This window comes from Pelodiscus sinensis, chromosome 11, assembly GCF_049634645.1.
Source record: "Pelodiscus sinensis isolate JC-2024 chromosome 11, ASM4963464v1, whole genome shotgun sequence".
Classification (NCBI taxonomy): Eukaryota; Metazoa; Chordata; order Testudines; family Trionychidae; genus Pelodiscus; species Pelodiscus sinensis.
This window is the reverse complement of record NC_134721.1, coordinates 4,437,958-4,465,073: the sequence shown is the minus strand read 5'-3', so window position 1 is coordinate 4,465,073 and position 27,116 is coordinate 4,437,958. Positions and strand designations below refer to the sequence as shown.

At 43.1% G+C, this 27,116-nt stretch overlaps 1 protein-coding gene across 9 annotated transcripts in view; it reads right to left on the bottom strand.

Moving 5' to 3' along the window:
* ATXN7 (ataxin 7) overlaps positions 1-27,116 on the bottom strand; it is a 178,632-nt gene that overhangs the window by 108,123 nt on the left and 43,393 nt on the right. For 5 of the 9 annotated variants that reach the window (XM_075938494.1, XM_075938495.1, XM_075938496.1 and 2 more), the window contains exons 3-4: positions 3,961-4,200; positions 3,296-3,364 (exon numbers count right to left, since the gene is read on the bottom strand). The exons of 2 other annotated variants lie outside the window; for them this stretch is intronic. In XM_075938494.1, coding sequence (XP_075794609.1) covers positions 3,296-3,364; positions 3,961-4,189 — 298 coding nt within the window. In that variant the 5' untranslated portion in view covers positions 4,190-4,200. Of the gene's footprint in view, positions 1-3,295; positions 3,365-3,960; positions 4,201-8,834; positions 8,975-27,116 lie in introns of those variants that run through there. 2 more of the 9 variants (XM_075938491.1, XM_075938497.1) reach the window with 1 other exon arrangement.

The window sequence follows — 27,116 nt, the reverse complement described above, 5'->3', positions numbered from 1 at the left end:
AGATAGTTGGAGTCTTTGTTCAGCCCCCCGCGGAGAGTGTCGAATTTTAGCATGAATGCCAGTTCAGAGGATTCCCTTTCAAGTGCAGATTTGAATGTCTTCTGAAGTAGGATGCAGGTGAGTAGGTCATTGAGACAGTGTCCTTTCTGGTTGAAATGACAAGCAACTGTTTTTTCTTTGTGATCCTAATGTCTGTTTTGTGGGCATTGATTCTTTGGCGAAGTGTCTGAGACGTTTGTCCAATGTACATAGCAGACGGACACTTTCGGCACATGATAGCATAGATTATATTTCTGGAGGCGCAGGAATATGTGTTCTTGATCTTATAACTCACTTGGTTAGGCCCAATAATGGTGTCAGCAGAGTGAATATGTGGACAAAGCTGGCAACGGGGTTTGTTGCAAGGGAAAGTACCAGGGTTGGTATTAGTGTGGTATGTCCTGTGGTGGTTGGTAAGAATCATCTTGAGGTTAGGTGGTTGTCTATAGGAGACTATGGGTCTGTCTCCCAGAGCTTCTTGGAGTTTAGTGTCCTGTTCCAGTATAGGTTGTAATCTATTGATACTCTGGTGGGGCAGAGAGAGTGCGTCTGCCTTAGGATGGGCACAGGATGGGGGAAAAAAAAAAATCAGTGGGCAGAAGAGATACGTGGGGCCGCCACCCTTCTCTTGAGATTGTCCGTCCTTCCCAGAATGGGGAGGCACAAGAAGTCGATGATAAGAAGGATGAGCGTGAACGTTACCCTACCCGGAGATTTCAAGTTCACACCGGGAAGGTAGATGAAAAGGATTAAGCTTTCTGCATCACTGTTTCTGAACAGCACCTAGTGAATACAATGCTGTCTGGTTTGGTTTAAGTGCCAAAGCAAGAATCGCAGAGGAACTGAATCCCTGGATGGTTCGTGGACAGTAGGTGATAAGATGCTGGGTAGACTGTGCTCCAGTTCATCCATCACAAACAACGTAGATAAAAATAATTGTACTGAGTTATTCTCAGCACACTCTTACACTGAATGTAGCGAAACACTGAATGTATCCTTTAAAATACCACTCTTGTGAGCTTAAAAAGTGCCCAGTCTTCAGTCCCAGTTGCCAAAGACCTCTCAATCCAAAAGCGTGTCTAAGATCTTGTGCTCACACTTCACACCAGCGGCTGTAGTCCACGCTGCGTTTCAAAGCTCAGCATGAACCTTAAAAAGCAACAACAGACTGGGTCCACTTAGATGCTATCTTTGATAAACGTCCTTGAGGATCTGAGAACAAATGACTGTAATAGCATGTGTCAACCAAAAAGAAAGGAGTGGCCGCACAGTGAGAGACAAGTAGGTACCAACTGAAAGAAACGATGGTCTGGTGGCAAGGGTGCTAACCTGGGACTTGAGTTTAAGTTCAGTTACCAGTTCTGTAACAGACTTTGTATGTGACCTTGGGCAAGTCACTTATGCCCAGAGCCTCAAAGGGAGTCAGGTGCGTAAATATCTTTGAGGATCTGGGCCTCAGCTCCCCGTTTATAATATGCAGATAATGGCATTGCCCTGCCTTCTAGGGGTATTATGAGACTAAATATTAAAAAGATTGTCAGGCCCTCCAATACTCTGGTAATGGGGATGGCGGGAAGAGAAATACAATGGAGAAAACAGAACAGATATTTTTGGTGCAGAGGCCACTCACATAAAAAGTTTCTCTGGTCAGACTTGTTAGCATGCAAAATTTTCCCTGGCAAATGACTGTGTGATTAAATCATAGAAAACTAGAACTGGAAGAGACTGTGAGAGGTCATCAAATCCAGTCCCCTGTATACATGCTGTCATTTGTTGTTGCCCATCAGCTTTACTAGCAAACACTAAAGCATTAATAAAAGTATGCTTTATTCCACGAAAAGTGATTCTCTCTGAACCAGGTAATATGTATTATACTCCCGTCAAATACAGGATAAAAATGTGAATGACTTGCTAAGATAAAAGACTGAAAATAAACAAGGCTTTTAGACTCTTTACAGAATAGTTTGTCAATTTAATTCAAATAGTATATTATGAATTCCTTCAATTTCAGGCCCCAATCCTGCCTGCTGTTAATGAGATTGAAGTCAATGGGCTTTGGGCAAGTCCTTCACCCTGACTGTTAACCTTCAAAATACAGAAACCGTAGAAGTTTGCATTTTAATATCAGAAGGTAGGAAGAAAGAGGTTTGAAAAAAATTACCCTTAACTGACGGCACTAGGGTTACATTAGTTAAGGTTGCAAAGATTTTTGAAGTCTCCATAATATTTTGCACAACATTTAATCAAGCAGGCACAACAAATAATGCTATTTAAGCGCCTAGGAAAGTATCAGATCTGTGTTGAAGGGATGGAATTATACAATGATTAAAACAGATATACCCTGGGACAATGACAGAAGGTTCACAGTGGTTTTTGAGTCACATAGCACGCATGCACTCCACTGCTATTCTATGGGGCTGCTGCTTACGGATTTTGACCCAGTCTTTGGTAGCGAAATTCTCTACTACAGTATGGCTGTAAGCTACCACTGACATTTTCAACTGTCATGTCAACCATTCAGAACAGGTCCACTTGAGTCAATGTGTAACACACGTGTGACTCAGATTACACTTTGTAATGATGCCACTACCAGTGGAACACAACCAATGTTAGCAACATTAGAAAATTCTCAGGCTATTACTCTGGCATAAACAGCATTTTTTAATTGAACCAAGCAGTCAGACAGAAACACCAGACCTAATACTGTTCTTTCAACTCCAGTTCCAAAATGATTAACAATACATATCATTCAACTGTGGTCTACACCTGTAAACAGTATTTCTACCTGTCAAAATTCAGTCTGCTTACCCTTGCTTACTGCTGGCTATTGGTACGCCACTATGTATTAAAAGTGTGCTAAGTAATAAATGTGAGGCACTGACTCGATTGCAGGGAGGAATAGATCAATGCTCTAATATTAAAACAGAAGTGATTAAGTCAACTATTAGAACAAAACTGAGGATACCGTAGAATAGTCCGGGGGTGCTGTTCCCAAAGATATCATGGCCTGCTAGAGCCTATTTAGAGCCGTGCTAACCAACAAAACACCTGGCCTGAACAACACAAGTCAGATTTATTATAATGCTTCTGGTTGAGTGCATTTATTAACTTAAGCCCTCCACTAAGGAACTTCAGGTACGTAACAATGGTTCTGAAAAATCTGGTGAGTTTTCTCCATATGCGTGTTCTAACACCATCATTACAAGCAGCGAAACTGCTTTGTGCAGCTTTATTCTTAGTAACAAATCATGCTCACCTTCTCTACAGAGTCGCATCGCTTCTCGATTTTTCCCATACTCCTTGAAACTTTCTTCCAATGCTGTTCCTTTAAAAAACAAAACCAACACCCACATTTCAGGCATCCTTGCACGCAGTGCTTAGAGCGCGGCGGTGACAGTGTCACCCACCAGCGCGCTCGCCAAAACGCTGGGGGGGAATCCTACACCCATAGGCAGGTGAGGCGGCGGGGAGAACCTGCACCTACACCATAAAACCCAGCACAGATTGGAGGTGCAAACAACCACTGATCCACCCAGGACCCAAGAGCTCAGGCAGGTCCTCCAGTAGTGTCCCTAGGAAGGGTGATCCCCTGCTGGGGGATGATGTCTGTAGGACATACAGAATCGGGGGGGGGACTTGTCTACAGCTCCAGCTGGTGCCCCTGGGATCGCATGGGCCCAAGGTGCCCGCCGGCAGGTTTCTCTCGCCCCCACCCACCCACCCCCCAGGGAGGGGGTCCCTGGACTCGCACAGCCCCACCGGGGCACCTCGGATCCCGGGGGCAGGGGTGCTGCAGGAAGCGTCCATCCGCCCTGCCGCCGGGGCTTGCCTCCAGCAGCGTGCCCGGGAGGGGGGTCCGGCCGCGGAGCGGTGCCCCCCAGGGGACGGAGGGAGCTGGGGGGGGGGGGGCGCTGCGCTCACCCTCGTTTCCGTGAAGTTTCGCAGCATCGACCCAGTGGCTCCAGGGCTGCCCCAGCATCGCCTCCGGGCTGGGCAGGGACCTGCGCTCCCCGACGGTCGCCATGGCCGCTGTGCTGGCGGAGGGGCCGCTCTCCCCGCCTCCCGCGCCGTGCCGGGGCCGCCGCCGCTGCCTGGCCGCCGCCGCTCTGCGCTGCTCCCCTCTGACGTCACCCGCGGCCCGCGCCGACATTCTTTCCGCTGCTACAATGTAACGAGACGAGTCAGCGGGCGCTTAAGGGGGCCCCGCGGCCGCCGCTCTGCAGCGCCCGGGCCTGCCCCCTCCTCGCTAGGGCTGGGCCTGCCCAGCCAGCTGGCCCCCCATTGCTGGGCAAGAAGCTGCTGGGCCAAAGAGGGGAGATGGGTGAAAATCCCCCCCCCAAAAAAAAACACCCCCCAGGGGGGCAGGAGGCGGCCGGCTGCAGGGAGGCGACTCTCTCCTTTGCCGCACCCCGCGCACAAATCGGGCCCCCGATTCCCGCAGCTCATCCCTGCCCCGGCTGCTGGGCCAGCGGCGCCTCCTTAAGCCGGGCGCCTCCCTCCCCACCTTACAGCCTGCACGTCACGCCCAGGAGCGGAGGCTGGATAGGAAACAAGCAGGAAACTAGCCCCATGTATGTAACTCGTCCGCACCCCACCCTGGCCACGCCGCTTTCACACGGGTCACCCACCAGCCTTGCCTTAAAAGGTGGCAGCGGCCTCGGCTACACCGCGCATTGTCTCCCCCCGCCCCCCAAGCGAGAGGATGCCACATGGGAATGTTCACGACTTTACATCTGTCAAACACGCATGAGGATACAGGCTGCCCGTGCCAACTTTCTGTGCGCTGGGTTATGGGGGGTTAAAAGGAAAGAAGAAGTAGCCCCCCCCCCCTAAAAAAAAATATCCTGTTCATTAAGTGAGCAAGATATAAAGCTAAAACGATGACTAGGAAGAGAAATTATTCTAAAGACTCCTTAGTTGTTCAAACGCCTATGGCAGCAGCTCCATGGATTGACTGTATAATGGTACAGTGAAATTAAAGGGCTGCAACTAGGATAAAGCTATTTTTTGAAAAAGGATGTTTAAAATTGAACATTTTAATTAGATTGATACCTTTGTGCTTTTTACATTCCACACAATGCACAATTAAAATATTTTGAATAGATTAATTTCACTTTTGTTTTTACTCAATTTTTTTTCCACAGTTATTCTCACAAATTATTGGTTGTTCACAAAACTACTGGGGCATTGTTTCTTGATTCACAGATTTTGGAACTACTGACCAACATTTTCTTTTTAATATTGTCATTTGTTGCCTAAGCTAATAGAGGGCATTGAGTAATATTTAATTAAAGGTGTATAATCCTTTGGTGAAAAAAATATGTTTGATATTAGCAACTCTGTATGCTTGGAAGGAACAATTAAGTTTTGCAAAATTAAACTTCTATAGACTGACTTCAGATATTTTTAAAATTCAGGGATTTTTTTTCCCTGGTAACTAAAATGTTAAACCTAAAGTACCATTGCCAATTTAAAAATCATAGGTGATGATCTTACAAACTCTTAGAACATGCCTTAGACCACTAACAAACAGCAGGGCAGCTCTGCTGTTACAACTGCAAGATCGCCTGTATAGCTGCTGTACGTCAACAGGAGAGAGTTCTCTCATCAGCTTCATAAAACCCCTTCTACCCTGCCGACATATCTTGTCTATGCCTATCCTTCTGTCAGTGGAATATGTCTTCTCACATCTCTGTGCGACACAGTGTAATTTATACTGATAAAAATGGGTAGTGTAGACAGTCACATGCTTAGTGCTATTGACTTTAATCTGATTACTTACACAGCATACAGTTAAACAGGTGTGTAAATTTTTGCAGGACTTCAGCTGTATACTGTGTAAACACATTTATCTTTGTTACTTATGACATCTCGCAAAAGATTTATGCACATGCTTCACTTTAATTGCAGTGAGTAGTGCCGTTGAAGTCCTAGAGCTCCACATGCAAATACTTACACAAATGCACAATATTCACCTGTATCATCTTATTGAAGGCAATAGGACTACTTCCGTGAGCATTGGTGGGCACACATGCTTAAAAAGTTTCCAGGACTGGGATTTTAGATTATTAAATAATAATGAATTTTGAAACTCCAATTTGCCAGTTACCACTTTTGCTCTTTATTTACCTACTGAAGTGGACACTATGCTAGGGCTGTGTTTCTCAATCTTTTTTTTTTTTAATATATAAAGTACCCCTTCTTTAAAAAAAATATAAGTACCCCCAAGTACCTAGAGTTTTCAGACACAATTTTTTTTCTACCATTGCAACTCATTTGTTTAAACAACTTCATCATAGCCAAGCGGGTGATGGAATTTTTGGGTGTAAAAAGTACAAAAATAATAAAGCGCTGTAAAACTTAACACAACAATTCAGTTTTCTCAAAATGTCAGTTGTGTTAACATACCTCCCCCCCACGCACTTCTCTTGAGTACCCCAAGGGTACTTGTACCACTGGTTGAGAAACACTATGCCAGGGAGTGAGAAGCAAGGCTCTTGGTAAATTTGAGAATTAGTCTCAAATCAACAAAATAAAATACAGGCAAGTGCAAAGTACTGCACTTTAGGAAGACAAAGTCAAACACACAAATGCAATGTGAATAACAACTGGGTAAGCAGTAGTACAGAAGAAAAGGCTCTAGTGGGTTATTATCGGTCACAAAATTGACCACAAGTCAACAATGTCAACAAAGAATACAACATTCTGGGGTGTATTAACCAATGACTTAAGTAAAACACAGTAGGTAATTGTTCTTCTCTACTTGGCACTAGTGAGGCCTCAGCTGCAGAACTGTCTGGTTTTGGATGCCACACTTAAGAAAGATGTGGACAAATGGGAGAAAATTCAGAGGAAAGCAACAAAACCCATAAAAGGTTTTAAAAACCTGACCTATAAAGGAAAGGTTTAAAAAAGAACTGGATATCTAGTTTTGAGAAACGAATATTGAGGGGGACCCTGATAACAAATATATTAAGGATTGTTAAGAGGATGGTGACCAATTGTTCACTGAAGGTAGAACAACAAGTAATGGGCTTAAACTCAGTGGCTGCGTCTAGACTGGCAAGTTTTTCCGCAAAAGCAGCTGCTTTTGCAGAAAAACTTGCCAGCTGTCTACACTGGCCGCTTGAATTTCCGCAAGAACATTGACGATCTCATGTAAGAAATCAGTGCTTCTTGCGGAAATACTATGCTGCTCCCGTTCGGGCAAAAGTCCTTTTGTGCAAAAGCTTTTGCACAAAAGGGCCAGTATAGACAGCTCAGATTTGTTTTGCGCAAAAAAGCCCTGATCGCGAAAATGGGATCGTGGCTTTTTTGCGCAAAAGCGTGTCTAGATTGGCAGGGACGCTTTTCCGCAGAAAGTGCTTTTGCGGAAAAGCGCCCGTGCCAATCTAGACGCTCTTTTCCGCAAATGCTTTTAACGGAAAGCTTTTCCATTAAAAGCATTTGCGGAAAATCATGTCAGTCTAGACGTAGCCAGTAAGAGGGATTTAAGTTAGATATTAGGAAAAACTTTCAAACTGAGGCTAGTTAAGTACTAGACAGGATCACAAAGAAAAAACAGTTTCTTGCCATTTCAACCAGAAAGGACACTGTCTCAACGACTTAATTACCTGCATCCTGCTTCAGAAGCCTTTTAAATCTGCGCTTGAAAGGGAATCCTCTGAACTGTCATTCATGCTAAAATTCGACACTCTACATGGGGGGCTCAACAAAGACTCTGGCTATCTTACCCGTTACAAAGATAGCCTCCCCAATTATCACCTCTAATACCATTAGCTCACAGACATTTACCTCCCTCCCCCTCCCCCCCCGCATACCCCTTCTGTTCTGAAATTTGGTTTGTCCTTTTCATATGTGTTCATTTTTTTAAACTGTATCCTTTGGTATATATGGTTGTGACTATTTTCTTCCACTATTTGATCTGAGGAAGTGGGTCTGGCCCACGAAAGCTCATCTAATAAACCATCTTGTTAGTCCTGTATTTTTTTTTTTATCAAGGATGGTTATGGAATCCCCTCACAGGAGTTTTTTAAAAACAGGTTAGACAAAACCTGTCAGAGAGGGTCTAGGTGTATGTGGTGTGGCCAGGGTCATGGGTGGAACAGACGACCTCTGAAAATTTCTTCTACTCCTACTATGATTCTATATTAAAAGGTCATGCTCAGAGTTGATATAATATCACAAACCTAATACAGAATATTGAGGAAGTCTTTCTTTCTTATTGGTTACTGTAATAGTGTTTAGCTCCTAAGAAAAGACAAGTACTCTAGTGAAACCACAATGAGCTTTAGATAACATATAATAGAAATAGAGACCTCAGATTTGGATTTTTTTCAATTGTCCTAACTTCTTCCAAATGGGCCCCAATTCCGCAAACAAGCTTTATGGCCAAGAGTAGAATCCCAAATCAATGGAACATTTGTAGTAGTAAAATTAAGCACGTGAATAAGTATTTACAGGATTGGGGATGTGGTCATTAGCAGCCAGAAAATATTCATTCTGGAGGACAAGACTACAGTTGTTTCATAAATTATGCAAAATGCAGACATTATACTCAATATTTAAGTCTATGACATACGCAAAAACGCAAGTGATTCAGGTGGTAACAGATCTCATAAGATATGTCTACACAGCAGCCTTATCTCAAAATAATTACGTAATTTGTGCTACACCGGAATAGCACACCGGTTATTTCAAAATATATTTCAAAATAACACGTACGTTTAAAGACCCGGAATTGCTATTTCGGGATACTTTCGGTATCCCGAAATAGCGCTGCTATCTAGACGTACCCATATTCTTTTCAGAATGATACAAAACTCTTCTTCCTGATATAGAAGCTAGATGGAAGACGACCCTGCTGGCTTCTCCCAAATTCATAGGGAAGCTGACATCACATTATCATCAAACTCAAATTCTTGTATATCTAGGGAAAGTTAAAAAGAATTATAATCTTGATACTGAATTTTTCTGACTGATGTCACAACCCTTATTTGCTAACACAGTTCTGGCTTGTTATGGAGCAAACTTTCACTACAAGAACAGGAACCTTGATCCAAAACTATCTAGGCCATGTCTCCTCTACAAAATTAAGTTGGCCTAATTTACGTCAGCATGCAGCCGCCACAATAACTACCTTGCTCGTTTTTGTCCACACTTTTCTTCTTGTGTTGGAGATGTGCATCTCCATCAGAACTTATACTGATTATACTATCAGTGTGGGGAATTGTGAGGTGGCTCCTAAAAGCCAGTAAGAGTTGACTCAAGCAACACAGTGCTGATACTGATGCTGCATCTACTGGGGATGTTATGGATAACTGGGGATGCTTACCAGTTAATCGGTACCTGAGGAGCAGCCCCGCTCTGCCAGCAGCCAGCTGCAGACAAAGGGCTGCTGCAGCCCTGAGAGGGGCTGGAGGCAGACAGGTGGAGCAGCCTCCCTGCCAGTCCCCGTTTAATCAGCTGTCCGGTTATACTTAATGGATTTTACATCCCTAGCATCAGCTTAACTATACTGATCACGACTCTATGCCATGTTCGGAGGTAGAGAGATTCAGATGGCCACGTAGTGCGCTTACATCGGCGGGAGCCAAAATTGAAGTACAGACACTCCCATAGTTAGGTCAACTTGGTTGCGTAGACTGGGTCTTGGCCATCTGCAGCAGTTTGTCTTCATAAAGACTTTTCCACCATGAAAATGACAATCACAATACTGTCACCCTCCTTCTACTTCTAAACCCCCTATGAAAAACATCATAGGAGCATAAGAATGGCCATCATGGGTCAGACCAACAGTCCATCCAACCCCGTATTCTGTCTGCCAACAGTGGTAAATACCAGATGCCCAGAGGGAGGGAACACAACAAGTAATCCTCACGTGATCTCCCCCCCCTCCCCCCCCCCCCCGGTACCCACCTCAAGAGAAACAGAGGCTAGGGACACCATTCCTACGCATCCTGGCTAATAGCCATTGATCAACCAAACCTCCATTAATCTATCTAGCTCTTTTTTGAACCTGTTAAAATCCTAGCCATCACCACCTCCTCTGGCAAAGAGTTCCACAGGTTGACTGTGCGCTGCGTGAAGAAAAACTTCCTTTTGTTTGTTTTAAACCTGCTGCCAATTAATTTCATGTGGTGACCCCTAGTTTATATTGTGGGAATAAGTAAACAACTTTTCCTTATTCGCTTTTTCCATATCAGTCATGGCTTTATAGACCTCTATCACTCCCCCCCCCCCCGCCCCCGTTCTTTTCTAAGCTGAAAAGTCCCAGTCTTTTTAATCTCTCTTCATATGAGATCTGTTCCAGACCGCTAATCATTTTTATTGCCCTTTTCTGAACCTTTTCCAATGTTAATACATCCAAAACCAAAAATCCTACCCCAAGCAGAGATATTATCCTAAGGGAGAAGTGCCAGAGATTCTATGAGGTCCACTAAGCATTTCTTTATTGCTATTTATTTGATATGCTCAGACACCACAGTGCTGAGCAACCGGATAAAACAGAGAGGCTACATCTACACTGCAGGCTTCTTGAGCAAGAACTGTTTTACATAAGAGTTCTTGTGCAAAAGGTCTTCCACAACAGTGCGTCCACACTGCCATGTGCTTTTGTGCAAGAGCGTCCATGGCAGAGTGGATGCTCTCTTGCACAAGAAAGCTCTAATAGCCATTTTAGCCACAGGGCTTTCTTGCACAAGAAACCTCTGTTTCCTGTCTACACTGCCTTCTTGTGGAAGAGCTCTTATTAGCCACAGGGCTTTCTTGCACAAGAAACCCGTTTCCTGTCTACACTGCCTTCTTGTGGAAGAGCTCTTATGCAAGAGGGCTTATTCCTCATGGGGAGAGGAATAACTCTTGCGCAAGAAGCCCTGTTTTCCGACACTTTACTGTAAATTTACTTGCGCAAGAATGCGTGTGCAGTGTAGACACACTGCAAGTTTTTGCACAAGAACAGCTGTTCTTGTGCAAAAAGCCTGCAGTGCAGACATAGCCAGAGAGATTGAGATCATGGCTGACTGGAAAGGTCTCTGAAATATGGTCTTCTGGAAGTTTGTTTTTAAATAACATTTATTTCTTTTTAATGCTTCATTACAAGTACACAATTTGCTTTAAATGAACTGCACTGGTTTTATCCATGCTTCTTGTTACTGAATTTAGACCTTAATACTCAGTTTAGTGCCATTTTCTGGTATGCTTCTCCTCTTCACCAACCCTTCTACTAAACCAAATAAAATTTCCACGCGTTTTTTAATACCATATGTTGGGGCTAGCTAGTTTTCTCTTGGCCTCCTTCATATGATGAGCAACACAGCTTTTTGTAGATAAGGAAACTGCAGATGAAGGGGGAATGGTAGAAAAATAAATAACTTAAGAACTCTGTCACCAGATGAAGTGTTGCTTAGTTTTTACAAGATGCTGTAAATGACTTAAGAGAAAACTAAGAGGAGATAGAAATATGGGACCAAATTAGACCTGTGTGTAAACACATAGAATTTGGCTGTATCCCATCCACATTGTGCTGAATTTGGTGCACTCTGGATTAAAAAAAATACTTTGGAAACCTGAGACCTTAAAAGTAGTGTTTTCAGGGTTGAAAGTACAGTACAGGCTGCATACTAATTCACTTTTTTGCCTTTCGCGATTGTGAGCTAGTGCTACATGCGATTATTTTTGTGATGAACACCTCTAGGAAATACACTGACGCGTTCCTTGTAGAACAAACTGTCAGTGAATGGTACCCTTTGGGCATTACCAGGCTGTGCAAAATCAGAACTGTTGACATCTTGCCAGTCTTCTGACCATTGCTTTAGTGTGCACCAAGAGTATTTTAAAAGCAAAGGGACCTCGAAGTCCAAATGTACCGGTATTAGTATTACTATACGTCATGTCATCATCCAATTGGTTTCTCTTTAGTAGAAAGATTCTTAGCATGACAGACCCACTAAAGGATGTCTCAATTCACAGTCACAGGCATGGTAACCAATAGTTTCTCCTTTGTTTGTTTTGCACATTGTTGAGGGAGATAAACCACGTTAGCCAAAAGTAAAAAAGACTATTTTGAAAAAAAAATTATTAGCCCTTACAATGAGCCACTATGTTTGCCTATTTATCTGCTTAATGTTGACAATTATACCAGTTACTGCTTTAAAGCCACCTGTGCCCATCCACTAAACATACACCGCTTTTATATTTATTTTTAATGGACACATGTACAGTAAAACTCCAATAGTCCGGCATCTGACAGTCTGGCACTCCTGATGGTCCGGCACCATCAGGAACCCGGAAGTGCTCCGGACAGCCGGACCATTGGAGCTGCTCTGCCTCTAGCTTCCCAGATTCAGCCGCTGCTAAAACTGACCAGCGGCTGAATCGAGGAAGCCGGAGGCAGAGCAGCTGGGGCGCTGCCAGGTAGGTCCCCTAGCGCTGCCCCTCGGGGCTGCGGAACCAACCGGGCAGCACCCCAAGTGTCCCCAATTCAGCCGCTGCTGAAACTGACAGGCAGCTGACTCGAGGTGCGGAGCTACTGGACCAACCCGACAGCACCCCAGCTGCTCTGCCCCAGGCGTCCCCAAGTCAGCCGCTGCTGAAACTGACCAGCGGCTGACTCCAGGAAGCTCAGGGCAGAGCAGCTCTACCCCAGGCTTCCTGGAGTCAGCCGCTGGTCAGTTTCAACAGCAGCTGAATCTGGACGCCTGGGACAGAGCAGCTGGGGTGCTGCCGGGTTGGTCTCGCTGCACCAAGGATCGGCGCTACCGGACCAACCCGGCAGCACTCCAGCTGCTCTGCTGCAGGCATGCCCGATTCAGCCGCTGCTGGTCAGTTTCAGCAGTGGCTGAATCAGGGACGCCTGGGGCAGAGCTGGACTATCGGAAGGGGGGGCTATGAGGGGTCTGGGGTGGCATCCCCCCCACCCCAGACCCTTCATAGCCCCCCCTTCCGATAGTCCGGCATATTGATAATCCGGCACCCCCTGGGTCCCAAAGGTGCCAGATTATCGGAAGTTTACTGTATATTGGATATACATGTACACTGGATTTCTTGCTACTGTCTGTTCTTTAAACCTTGTTATCTCCCTCCAACAAAGTTTTTGCTATATAGGATCCTGTGTGGCCCTAATTCTGCATGTTGGGCCTCAGGCTGCCTTTTGCTATACTATTTGAAACATTTTCTCTAGCATGTCATGAATATATCACTATTCCGGCAGACGGTGAAAAGTGGCAGCAGAAAGAGAAATTCATCAGTTCAATGGACAAGATTACTGACTGTCAAATCAGAAACCAGGAATAATAAAGTCAGACAAGAAGCTGATTTTATGGGACCAATGGATTGAGTGATAATTTTCTTTTTTGTGGCTTGAGCAGACAAAATGTGTACACTGCGAGATGAGAAAATTACCATTCTTGCACATGCATGATTTGTACCACTGTTTTAAAGTATAAAAATAGTTTGGGGGCAGTACTAAAAAAGAACTATCAATAGTTTCAGGGGGAGAAACAATTTTGAATGAACAATCAGGGTTTGAAAACCTCACTTGCTGGGGGCAATAAGGAATTAGAAAAAAAAAGGGGGCGGGGGCATACAGGGACCTGAACAGTATGAGCAAAAAGGAAAGCCTCAGAGATAAGTTATACAGGAGCCAATATTCCCTTAAGAGAAAGGAAAGTGGACCTGTAGTACTGCTAATAATTTCTTGTAGGAGGGGTTTTAACTGATGAAGCAGAGCAGTCCAAGGGCTGCTGTTATTTTAGGTAGACCAGGATGCAGAAAGGAGTTTGTGGGCAGATGGATAAAGTTGTCGGGGGAAAGAAATATAGAAGAAAAAAAAGAAGGGGTGAAGGTACGAGGGGTGAGTGAGAAATTGAGTAAGGGAAAGTAAAACACAGAAACACAGGCAGAGAAAGACAGATCTGTGGGGGAAGTGGAAGACATATGAAATAGAAAATATGGGTGAGAAGGTACAAGATGTAGGAAAGAAAACCACCAGGTATAAAGGACACTGAAGAGGAGAAGGAAAAGAAGGGACACCACATACTTAAAGCAACACAGACAAAAAGACATAATTGATAATAGTTAAGAAAAAGAGGAGGGAAGCAAGAAAGGGAAACCAGGAAAAAGGAGTGAATTACAATCGGAAAAGTTCTTTCACTAGAAAGCTGATTGACAATACTATAAAGAAATAGAATACAAAACAGTGAACAGGTTTTAATTGTGGGTGTCCTTACTGGGGGCCAAGAAGTCTAAGTTTTGTTTTACCTGGGCAGGGAGGCTTCATCCTTGTGCTCAGTGGTGCTGGAAATTTTTTTCAAGCTCAAGTCCTAAGTACGGAACATAACAGCCATACTGGGTCGGATCAATGGTCTATCTAGCCCAGGAGTGGGCAAGAATTTTTACCAGGGGGCCACTTCAAAAATTTTTTAAGTAGCCCAAGGCCATCCTGGAAGGGATGGGGCCTAAACAGGAAGGGGTGGGACCTAAATGGGAAGGGGCTACTGGATCCTCAAACCATGATTGGTCTGGGGGTGGGGGAGCCCCTTTGCCCCCCCTTCCCACTAGGCACCCATGCCCTGGAAGAGGCTTTGCACGCTCCCCCACCTCCAGGCCAATCAGAACCTGGGAGCAGGGAAGCACCTGAAGCCTCTTCCCGCCCTGTAAGGAGCACGTGGCACTTTGAAGTGCCATGGGCTCCTCGCAGGGCCGGGGCAGGGCAAAGGAAGCTTCATGCTGCCCCCCTTCCCCAATTGGCCTGGGGGCGGGGGAGCACGCGAAGCCTCCTTTGCTCTCCCCCCAACCTTGCGAGCAGCTCGCTGCACTTCAAAGCACCATGTGCTCCTGGCAGGGCGGGAGGCGGCTTTGGGCACTTTCCCACCCCTGGGCCCTAATTGGCCTGGGGGCAGGGGAGCAGCAAGGCCTCCACTGGCCGGATTCACCCACTTGGAGGGCCAGATCCGGGCCACAGAGGCCCCTTTTCCCACCCCTGATCTAGCCAAATATCCCGTCCCTGAAAGCATCAAGGGCCAGATGCTTCAGAGGGAATTAACAGAACAGGCCAATTTCAAGTGATGCATTCCAGCATATCTGATCCCAGCTTCAAGCATTTGGAGGTTTAGGGAGCCCAACCATCATGGCTAACAGCCATCGGTGGAACTATCCTTCATGAACGTATCTAATTCTTTTTGGAACCCAGTGACTTTTTTGGCTTTCACAACTTTCCAGGGCAACAAGTTCCACAAATTCATTGTGTGTTGTGTGAAGAAGTACTTCCTTTTTATTTTAAATCTACTGCCTATTTATTTTTATGACGACCATAACGTGTTATATAAAGTGGCAAATAACACATCCCTATTTACTTTCTCCATACCAGTCTTAATTGTATGGTAATTTATCATATTCCCCTTAGTTGTCTCTCTTCTAATCTGAGCAGTCCCAATCTTTTAAATCTTTCCTTGTATGGACGCGGTTTCATATGCCTAATAACGTTCCTTGTGCATTTCTGAATCTTTTTCAATTCTAATATATCTTCAAGATGACGCAACTTGAATGACACACACTATTCAAGGTGTGGGTACACCATGGTATTAAGTTGCATTATGATAATAAAACTGAAACCAGCTACCCCTTTTCTCACGGTTCCTAATAGTCTGTTGGCATTTGACTGCCACTGCACGCTGAGCAGATATTTGCAGAGAACCAACCATGATAACTCCAAGAGCTCTTTCTTGAGTGGCAGCAGCTAATTTAGAACCAATGATTTTGTCTGTGTAATTAGATTTACCAGCCTACAATTTCCAGCATCACCTCTGGGGCCTTTTTTTTAAAATCAGCATTACATTAGCTATCCTGCAGTCATGCGGCAGAGAGGCTGGTTTAAGTGATAGGTGGAATACCAGAGCTAGTAGTTCAGCAATTTCAAATTAGAGTTCCTTCAGAATTCTGGGTAGAACACCATCTGGTTCTCATGACTTACTACAAACTACAATTTTTTCTAAAACCTCCTCGACCGACACCTCACTCTGGGATAGTTCCTTCAATTGTCGCCTAAACAGAATGACTTGACTGTGGGGCTCTCGCTGAGTGCAGGGAAGATTGTTGCAGAGAATTCATGTAATCCACACAATGGCCTTGTCTTTCTTGAGTGCTCCTTTAGTGCCTTGATCATCCAGTGGCCTCACTAACAGGCTTCATGCTTCTGATGTACTTAAAAAAAAACAAAAAAACCTGTGCTAATAGATTTGTTGTTCTTGACTATTTCCTCTTCAAACTCTTTATTGGCCTGCTGCCTTGCACTTTTATTTTCGACTTGACAGAGTTTATATTCATTCCTATATTTCTCATTCAGATCTGACTTCCAATTTTCAAAGGATGCCTTTTTGCCTCTATCTGCTCTCTTTTACTCTGCTGTTTAGCCATGCTGACTTTTTTTTTTAATATTTGGGATATACATTAGTTTGAGCTTCTATTATGGTGTTTTATATGATGTTCCATGCAGTCTACAAGCATTTCACCTCTGTGACTGTATCTTCTTTTTTTCTGTAGTCCCTTTAAAAAATAAAATACATAAATGCTACTGTGATGGGTTTCTTTAATATTTCCCCCCCTAAAAGAACATTAAATTTAAATTTAAAACACATTATTATCGCCTCTCCCAAGAGTTTCAGTTATATTCACCTCTTGGGCCGGATCCTATGTTTTACTTAAAACTAACGGTACGTCTACACAGCAGAGCTCAAGTCAAATTAAGCTACGCAACTTCAGCTACGTCAATTGCATAGCTTAAGTCAAAATAGCTTAACTCGGCTTTTGGCACTGTCTCCACAGCAAGAAGTCGAAGGAAGAACGCTCTTCCTTCAACTTCCCTTACTCCTCGTGAAATGAAGGTTGCAGGAGTCAGAGTAAGAAGTCCTCCAGCTCAACATTATTTCAAAATAAAGGCTTATTGTGTAGACATGCACTATGTTATTTGGAATAACATCAGGTATTCCGAAATAACACTGCTGTGTCAACGTACCCGAAAGGAAGAATTGCTTCTCCCCTTGTGGGTTCCAGGACACACTGCTCCACAAAGCAGTCTTTCTAGTTTGCATTAATCTTTCTTGAACCTGAATAACCAGAATTCTACACAGATATCTGTCTAGATGAGATCTTACCAATGCTTTACACATTGACATTCATGTTACCCTTTTTCTACTGAAAATGCACTCCTAGGATGGATCAGAGGACTTATTTGCCTTTTCTCCCATGGCTATGCACATAGATGGCTCCCAGTCATCCGCTGATCCACTACTACATTCATATTGCTCTACTCTCCTGCCATTTCCAACTGACAAGGCCCCAGTTCATAGAGTCATAGAATATTAGAACTAGAAGGGACCTCAAGAGATCATCAGGTCCAGTCCCCTGCCCTCAGTTTACAGCAGAAATTCTTGGATTTAGTCTTTAAGTGCATAACTGTGCACTTTGTACTATGAAAGTTGGGAAGTGTTGCAACTGCTTTGGAGGACAGGATTAAAATTCCAAATGATCTGGACAAACTAGAGAAATGGTCTGAGGTAAACAGGATGAAGTTTAATAAGGACAAATGCAAACTACTGCACTTAGGAAGGAACAATCCATTTCACACATGCAGAATGGGAAGTGTCTGTCTAGGAAGGAATACTGTCTAGAAAGGAATCTAGGGGTCATAGCGGACCACAAGCTAAATATGAGTCAGTGTGACGCTCTTGCAAAAAAAGCAAACCTCATTCTGGAATGTATTAGCAGGAATGTTGTAATTGAGAACAAGAAGTAATTCTTCCACCCTACTTCGCTCTGATTAGGCCTAAACTGGAGTATTGTGTCCAGTTGTGGGCACCACATTTCAGGAAAGAGGTGGACAAATCTGAGAAGTGCAACGACTTCTAGAAAAAATGATCTCCGAGGAAAGATTGAAAGACTTGAGTGTGCTTAGTCTACACGTAACAATTTTCAAGTACATAAAAGATTGTTACAGGAAGGAAGGAGAAAAATTGTTGTTCTTAACCTCTGATGAGAGGACAAGAAGCAATGGAATTAAATTGCAGCAAGAGAGGTTTAACATCAGAAACACAAGAATGGCCATACTGGGTCAGACCAAAGGTCCGTCTAGTCCAGTATCCTGTCTGCCGACAGTGGCCAATACCAGATGCCCCAGTGGGAGGGAACACAACAGGTAATCCTCACGTGATTCTTCTTCTGTCATCCATTTGCAGACAAACAGGCTAGGAACACCATTCCTACCCATCCTGGCTAATAGCCATTGATCAACCAAACCTCTATGAATCTATTTAGCTCTTTTTTGAACCCTGTTAAAGTACTAGACTTCACCACATCCTCTGGCAAAGAGTTCCACAGGTTGACTGTGCGCTGAGTGAAGAAAACTTCCTTTTGTTTGTTTTAAACCTGCTGCCTATTAATTTCACGTGATGACCCTTAGTTCTTATATTGTTGGAACAATTAAATAACTTTTCCTCATTCACTTTTTCCACACCAGTCATGATTTTATAAACTGCTATCATATCCCCCCACCCCTCTTAGTCTCCTCTTTTCTAAGCTGAGAAGTCCAAAAGTCTTTTTAATCTCTCTTCACATGGGACCTGTTCCAAAACGCTAATAGTTTTTGTTGCCCTTTTCCGAACCTTTTCCAAGGCCAATATATCTTTTTTGAGATGAGGTGACCACATCTGCACACAGTAGTCAAGATGTGGGCGTACCATGGTTTTGCTTTTGACAAAATTTGCTTTTTTGACTGCAGCTGCACATGTAGTGGATGTTTTCAGAGAACTATCCACAATGACTCTAAGATCTCTCTTGAGTAGCTGTAGCTAAATTAGTCATCATATTGTATGTATAGTTGGGATTATGTTTTCCGATGTGCATTACTTTACATTTATCAAAATTAAATTTCATTTGCCATTTTGTTGCTTAATTACTTAGTTTGTTGACATCTTTTTGAAGCTCTTCACAGTCTGGTCTTAACTACCTTGAGCAATCTGGAATCATCTGCAAATTTTGTCACCTCACTGTTTACCCCTTTCTCTAGATCATTTATAAATAAGTTGAATAGGATAGTTCTCAGGACTGACCCTTGAGGGACCCCCTCTAGTTACCTCTCCACTCTGAAAATTTACCATTTATTCCTACCCTTTGTTAATTGTCTTTTAACCAGTTCTCAATCCATGAGAGGACCTTCCTTCTTATCCCTTCACAACTGACTTTACTTAAGAGCCTTTGGTGACGGACCTTGTCAAAGGCTTTCTGGAAATCTGTATCCACTGGATCCCCTTCTTCACATATTTGTTGACCCCCCTCAAAGAACTCTAGTAGATTAGTAAGGCATGATTTTCCTTTACAGAAACCATGCTGACTTTCCTCCAACAAATTATGTTCATCCATGTGTCTGACAATTTTATTCTTTACTACAGTTTCAACTAATTTGCCCGGTATTGACGTTAGATTAACCTGTCTGTAATTGCCAGGATCACCTCTAGAGCTCTTTTTAAATATTGACGTCACATGAGCTATCTTCCAGTCATTACGTACGGAAGCTAATTTAAAGGACAGGTTACAAACCACGGTTAGTAGTTCCGTAATTTCACATTTGAGTTCTTTCAGAACTCTTGAGTGAATGCCACCTGGTCCCAATGACTTGTTACTGTTAAATTTATCAATTTATTCCAAAACCTCCTCTAATGATACCTCAATCTGGGATAACTCCTTCTATTTGTCACCTAAAAAGAATGGGTCAGGTTTGGCAATCTCTCCAGTATCCTCAGCCATGAAGACTGAAGGAAAGAATTCATTTAGCTTCTCCGCAATGACTATCATCTTTGAGTGCTCCTTTAGCACCTCGATCATCCAAGGGCCCCACTGGTTGTATAGCCAGCTTTCTGCTTCTGATGTATTTAAAAAACATTTTGCTATTACTTTTTGAGCTGTTCTTCAAACTCCTTTTTTGCTTTTATTATTATATTTTTACACTTCATTTGACAAAGTTTATGCTCCTTTCTATTTTCCTCATTATGATTTGACTTTTTAGAAGATGCCTTTTTATCTCTCACTGCTTCTTTTTAAATGGTTTTTAAGCCATGGTGGCTCTTTTGGGGTTCTCTTACTTTGCTTTTTAATTTGGTTTAGGTTGAATATTCGGAAAAACTTCCTCTCAGGGGGGTTAAGCACTGGAATAAATTGCCTAAGGAGTCAAAAATCTCCAATGAGATTCCACAAAGAGCAGGTTAAACAGACACCTGTTGGGGATGGCCTAGATGATTCTTAGGCCTTGCCTTGAGTACAGAGGACTGGATTAGAGGACCTCCGAGGTCCCTTCCATTCCTAGGATTCTACAATTTCATCCAATTTCTATTGCTCCAGTCCAACCAATTCATCCTACATAATATTCCAGTCCCCCTTTGTATTGATGATGCCTCCCAGCTTTGTGTCATCAGAACATTTCTTTAGCACAAGATCAGTCCCAAGACACATCCTTGAGGAATTCTTGCTACCTCCTTCCAGCCCTGAAAGTTTCCTTTCAACACAACTTTTGGTCATCTCTCCTTTACCCAGTTCCTTCTCCACTAGGAATGGAAAAACCACCAAGAACCAGGTAAACAATTTAACTGGTTCACCATCCACTGTGGGCGGTAGGGGCTGCTCTGGCCCCAGCTCCCCATGGCTGCGGGGGCTGCTTCGGCCCCACTGCCTGTCGTGGCTGGGGTCCTGTCAGCCAAACCACTATGGGAAGAACCCTGCAGTTAACCATTTAGCCAGTAAGGCTACATCTAGACTACAAGCCTCGTTCGAAAGAGAGCTTCTAGACTGAAACCACTTCTTTTGAAAAAGCAAGATGCTTTTTCGAAAGGAGAGCACCCAGGCAGTCTGGATGCTCTCGTTTGAAAAATCCCTGTTTGCATTCAAGAAAGCCTGTTTTTGAATGAACACTTTCGAAAAAAGGTGTTCTTCCTTGTAAAATGAGGTTTACCGCAGTCGAAAAACTGCCGTGTTCTTTTGATTTAATTTCAAAAGAACTTGGCAGCAGGCTAGGTGCAGGGGAAGTTTTTTTTAAAAAAGGCCACTTTAAAAAAAAAAAAAAAAACCCTGTAGTCTAGACACACCCTAAGAATGCCGGTAAGGCATATGCTTACCAGTTAACCAATTAGTGTAACATCCCTGTTCTCCACCTTACAATTCTTGTATCAAACCCCATTTTTTCCAACTTAACTAACAATCAGTCATCTGATACTATGTCAAACGCTTAAATGAAGTCCAGACAGATTTGCTCTACCACCTTCCCCTTGCCCAAAACCATCTTTTACCTCAAAGATAGACATTGTGTTAGTCTGACACGGTCTACATTTAGTAAATCCATGTTGTATTTTATCCCATTTTTCATTTAGCTCCGTGTCTTTATTCTTTACTTGAATATGTGTTCTAAAGCCTTGTATACTATTGAAGTCAGACTAAGAAATTGGTAATTGACTAGATTACTTTTTGCCCCCTAAAAATACTGTATTTACTACTCTCACTCATACAGTACCATGCCCCAATTTTGATAGAGACATAAAAAATTCTTGCTACATGACTTGCAATTTCATATGGCAGTTCTTTTGGTATTCTGGGATGGATATTACCTGGACTCCTCCCCATTAACCTTGTGCGCATTAAACTCCAAATTTTGCTTCCAACATGGATGAAGTCATTCCCATTTCTATACTTCACTCATTTGCCAACCTGTCTTTGCCCCTGTGATCTACATTATCATCTTTGCCGAGGCAAAGTAGTTAAGGATATTCTAGGCACAACCAAAAATTGAATAGTTTGTCCCATCTTCACTGCTTAGTGCAGGGGTTGACAATAAGTGACCAGCAAGCTGGATGCAGTTTTCAGGGTCAACCCTTGGCTGCCACCAGATGCTTTATTTACCTGCATCTCACAGCTCCCATTGGCTGTGGATTGCTGTGCCTGGCCAATGGGAGCTGCAGGAATTGGTGTCCTGATCTGCACCATTTCTTGTAGCTCCTACTGGTAAATAATCTATAGCCAATGAGAGCTGTGGACATACAGGTAAATAAAGCATCCTACGGCCCGTCGGGGCTAACCCAGGCTAACTGTGTCCAGCCTGTGAGCCGCTTTTTGCCCACCACAGGCTCCATTTATTGACTTTTTCTCTTTATTTCTATCCTTTTATTATTTGTTTTAATTCCCTTTGCAAGGAATTCCTTTGACTTAGGCAATTCTCACTTTCTCCCTACACTTTCTGATCTGTACAACAAAAATTCTTTCAGGTGGTTATTCAGCCAGTTAGGTACGGAGCCTTTCCCTACAATTTTCTTACTCACGCTTGAGATACAAACTCCAGAAAGGTTTTGCACCCTTGACTCAAATCAATTCTAAGGGCTGGTCTTCACTGAAAATTGACATCAGCATAGTGACATGTCTGGGGGAAGAGGGTGGGGGGCAGAAATCCACACGTCTGGAGAGACCCAGCCATGCCGATTTAGCTTCTAATATAGACAGTACTAAGCTGACAGAAGAATTCTTCCTTAAACTTAGCTATCGCCTCTTGAGAAGGCAGATAAATGACAGTGGTGGCAGAATCTCTTCTCTTGCTGTACTGAATGTGTACACTGGAGAGCTACAGTGGAGAAGCTGCAGCTGTAGCATTTGAAGTGTGGTCATAACCCCTGGTCTCCACATTTAAGTCCCTAAGCTCTGCAGTCCAGCTGAAGGGGAGAACGATTCTGTACCCTGGAGATCAGGACACTTTCCTGAAACATGAGACCCCCAAGTTCAAATCCTCTCTCCTCATCAGGTAGAGGGGGGGACTGAAGCTCATGTCATCCCAGGGAAGTGGTGCAATTACTAAGCTAAAGGTTATAATGCAAGTCGCCTCTGGAGGCATCTACCCTTTACAAGTGCCCAAAGAAATCCATTTTAGGGCGCATGCAGCATCTTCTTAGTCCCCAAACAGATGTGTGTGGGGGGGGGGGGGCGTTATTTGCCAAAATTTTTCACAAGTTTTGAATATGGTTCGACCTGAGCCAAAGTTTTGCTTGAAAATACATGACCTGACAGCCAACTGAACACCCATTTTTTCCCCCCCAGCTCTACAGTGGCTAGCAGCAGTGCAGCTGAAAAGTATGTCAACATCAGCTGTCAGGGCTTCTCCGGGTCCCAGCTGTGGCCAGGGAGCAGGATTCCGCAAAAACCCCAGTGAGATATGTGCACCACAAACACAGAGGCCCAGAACTCTTTGAAAGGCATTTAGGGGCTGCTGCTCTCCGCATCGTGCCTGACTGATTTAAGAGCCTAACCCTCTTCCTTTCACACGCAAAGGAAGACGGTTCCAGAAGTGGATCGCTGAAGAAGAGCAGTGGAGAGTTTTGTTTTCACGGAACATAAATGTACCTTCCAGGAAGAGGAGACCAAGCGCCTTAGAGACAGGCTGGCAAGAGCAGTCAGGATGGGGTTAGACTAATAGCAAAAGTAAATTATTATTAATAAATAATAATAATAATAATAAAGAGGTAAGAAATGAGGACACTGCACACAAGTCGAGATGCCAAGAACAACATTAATGAAGGAATCAAGAGACAAGAAGAATGTACCAATGCGAGGAGCCTGGGCAACAAATAAGAGTGGGCCTGCTGATGGGGGCTGAGGAGGACAAATGCAACTGCCAGGGCCCAGTGACTCTAAAGAGCCTGGAGCTGGGGGCCCTTGAAATCACTCCTGGCGTGCCGCAGGACATGCTCTAGGGGGCTCCAAGGGAGCCGGCATCCAGCACTCCGGGCAGCCCGCAGGGCTGGATGTTCTGGCCCCACCCCTCGTGCCCAGGGGCCCAGCATGGCTGCCGGCTTCCCTGACCCAGAGGCACTGGAATTGCTCAGTTCTGAGCATACTCTCAGTCTAGTTGGCATTACTGAACCTGGTGAAATGATCTGATTTGAATGTTGAAATCAACCGATATAACTGACCGGACATAAGGGGAAGGGCAGTGGCACTATGTCAGAAATGACATTACCTGTTTCTGGGCCACAGATAGCTAAGAAGAAAATGATCTTGAATGGTTACAGATCAATGTTTTAACAGGTAAAGCACAACATGGCGTATTAGTTGCTGTCTGCTACAGACCACCAAATCACACTTGGGAACAAGATGAAAGCTCCTTACTGGCCTATCTACAGCATGTAGGGAAAAAGCTGCATGATTTTTTGGCGGGGAGGGACTTTGATTGGAGTGACATATGCTGGAGGTCTCTCGTTGCTAGTACTAAACCATGATAGCAACATGGGAGAATTCGTTATTAGACCTTTTCCTAAGAGGAACTGATTAAAGAACTAAAAATTACTAATAGTTTAGTTACATTTATAATGTGCAAGCAGGATAAAGTAGTAAACTAGTAAAATTGCATGTATGTATTATATACCACCCACCTACACACACACACCCTAACTGATGCTTTAATGGGGCCAATTCCACAAAGCTGAAAGTAAGTATGAGCCTAATCAGCTAGCAGGAGAATTTAATTAGAATAAATATGAATGATATTTGGGCATAATTTAAGAATCCCTTACTAAATATACAAAAAACCACAATTGAGGAAGAAGACTATACTTATTAAAAATCAATCTGGTTTAGAAGGGAAGTAAAGGTAGCTATAACAAATAAAATGGTAATATGGAAGACAGGAGAAATTGATATCCATGAATGCAAATCAGAAGATAGGAATTGTAGAAAACTGATAAGTAGAAGTCTATTGCTACTAGAGTTAAGGACAGAGTTTTTAAACTGTGCTAGGAACAAAAAGAATCCTGACAATGCTATTGATCCAATATTATATGGACTAATAATGACAAAAAGACAAAAGTATTCAATAAATATTTTTCTTCTATGTTGAGGGAGGGGGAACAGATGCAGTCTCATCATGTTATAACATTCTTCCTAGCCAGCTAACCTCTGTGGATAAATCAATAGGATCCAAAAGTTTTTAAAAATGGCTAAGGAGTTTGCTGGGTGATTAAATGTTGATTTTCAATCAGTCCTGGAACACTGAGGAAGTTCCAGAAAACTGGAAAAAAGCTACAAATATGCCAATATTTTAAAAGGCTAAATGATATGGTTTGAGTAATTACAGGCACAGCAGCCTGATAATGATCCCAAGCAAGATAATGGAGCACCTGATACAGGACTCAATTAGTAAAGAATTAAAGACCAGGACTTTAACAGGGTTCAAAACAGAACTAGATAAATGCATAGAGGTTGGGTCCAACAATACTTATTAGCCAGGATGGATAGGGATGGTGTCTCTGACCTCTGTTTGTCAGGTGCTGGGAATGGGTGATGGGGGAAGGAATCCCTTGATGATTCCCTGTTCTGTTCTCTCCCTCTGGGGCACCTGGCATTGGCTAGTCGGCAGACAGGACACTGGGCTAGATGGATGTTTGGTCTGACCCAGTATGGCCGTACTTATGCTCCAAGAAGGGTAATATAATCCATGCGTTAATAGAAAACAGATCCTGTCAAATTAACTTGATTATCTTTTTTCATGAATTTAAAAGTTTAATAAAGATGTAATAGGGTTGATGTAAAATACTTAAAGTTCTGAAAGGTGTTGACTTGATACCACATGACATTTTGATTACAAAACTAGAACTATATAAAATTAACCAGGCACACATTCAGTGAATTAAAAACTGGCTAACTGATAGGTCTCAAAATGTAACTGTAAACAGGGAGTCCTCATGCAGAAGTGGATCATGCAGGGGTCAGCTTTTGGCCGTATGCTATTTAACGTTTGTATCAATGATCTGGAAAACAAACAAACATAAAATCATCACCAATAAAGGATGTGGGTGGCATAAACTGGGGGAGTGATACATAATAAAGACCAGGTCACTGTTTCAGAGCAATCTGGAATCACTTGGAAAACTGGTGGTCAGCAAACAATCTGCATTTTAATATGACTCAGTGTAAAGATATACACATCTAGGGATAAAAATTGTAGGCCATACTTACAGGATAGGGAGACCCTCTCCTGGGAAGCAGAGACAATGAAAAGGATTTGTGGATTGTGATAGATAAGCAACTGAACATGAACTTTCAATGTGATCCTATAGTGAAAAGCACTAATGTGATCCTGGGATGCAAGAACACGGGAATCTGAAGTAGGAGTAGAGAGGTTATTGTAGTGCTGCACTTGGTACAGGAGTAACTACTGTTGGAAGAGTGTGTCCAGTCCTGGGGCCCACAATTCAAGGAGGATACAGATAAATTAGAGAGGGTTCACGGAAGAGCCATGAGAATGGTCAGAGGATTAGAAAACATGTCTTATAGTAACAGACTCAAGGAGATCAATTTATTTAGCTTAACAGACAGAAGGTTAAAGGGTGATTACAACCTACCCCAGGATTATGGATTATGTGTATCTACACAGGAAACAGATATTTAATAGGTTTTTCAAGCTAGCTAAGAAAGGTATAACACAATCAAATGGCTGGAAGCTAGACACATTCAGGCTGAAAATAACGTGCACATTTCTAACAATGAGTAATTAACACCACTGAAATGTGGTAAATTCTCCATCACTAACAATCTAAGTCAAAATGGGATGTTTTTTCCTAAAAGATCTGCTCTAAGAATTATTTATGGCCTGTGTTATACAGGAGGTCAGACTAGTTGTTCACAATAATCTTTTTTGTCCTTAGAATTTATTCATTTATTTTCCAAAGGGATTCAGACACTTTCAACTCTAAATCCCTTTTGAAAATAAGATTTAAGCTCCTAAATCAGTTAGGTCTTGTGACACTAAGGGCATATCTAGACTACGCACGGCTTCCGACAGAAGAAATGCAAATTAGGTGTGAATTTGCATATCTTTTTCCAGTCCCTTTTTCAGAAGAGGCTCTATTGGAAAAAAGAAAAAGCAGTCTAGACGGGGGTTTTTTGCATGAAAAAACCCTTTTTCAAAAGAACCCTTATTCCTCAAAAAATGAGGTTTACAGGGTTCTTTCGAAAAAGGGGGGTTTTGAGCACAACTCCCCATCTAGATGGCTTTTTTTTTT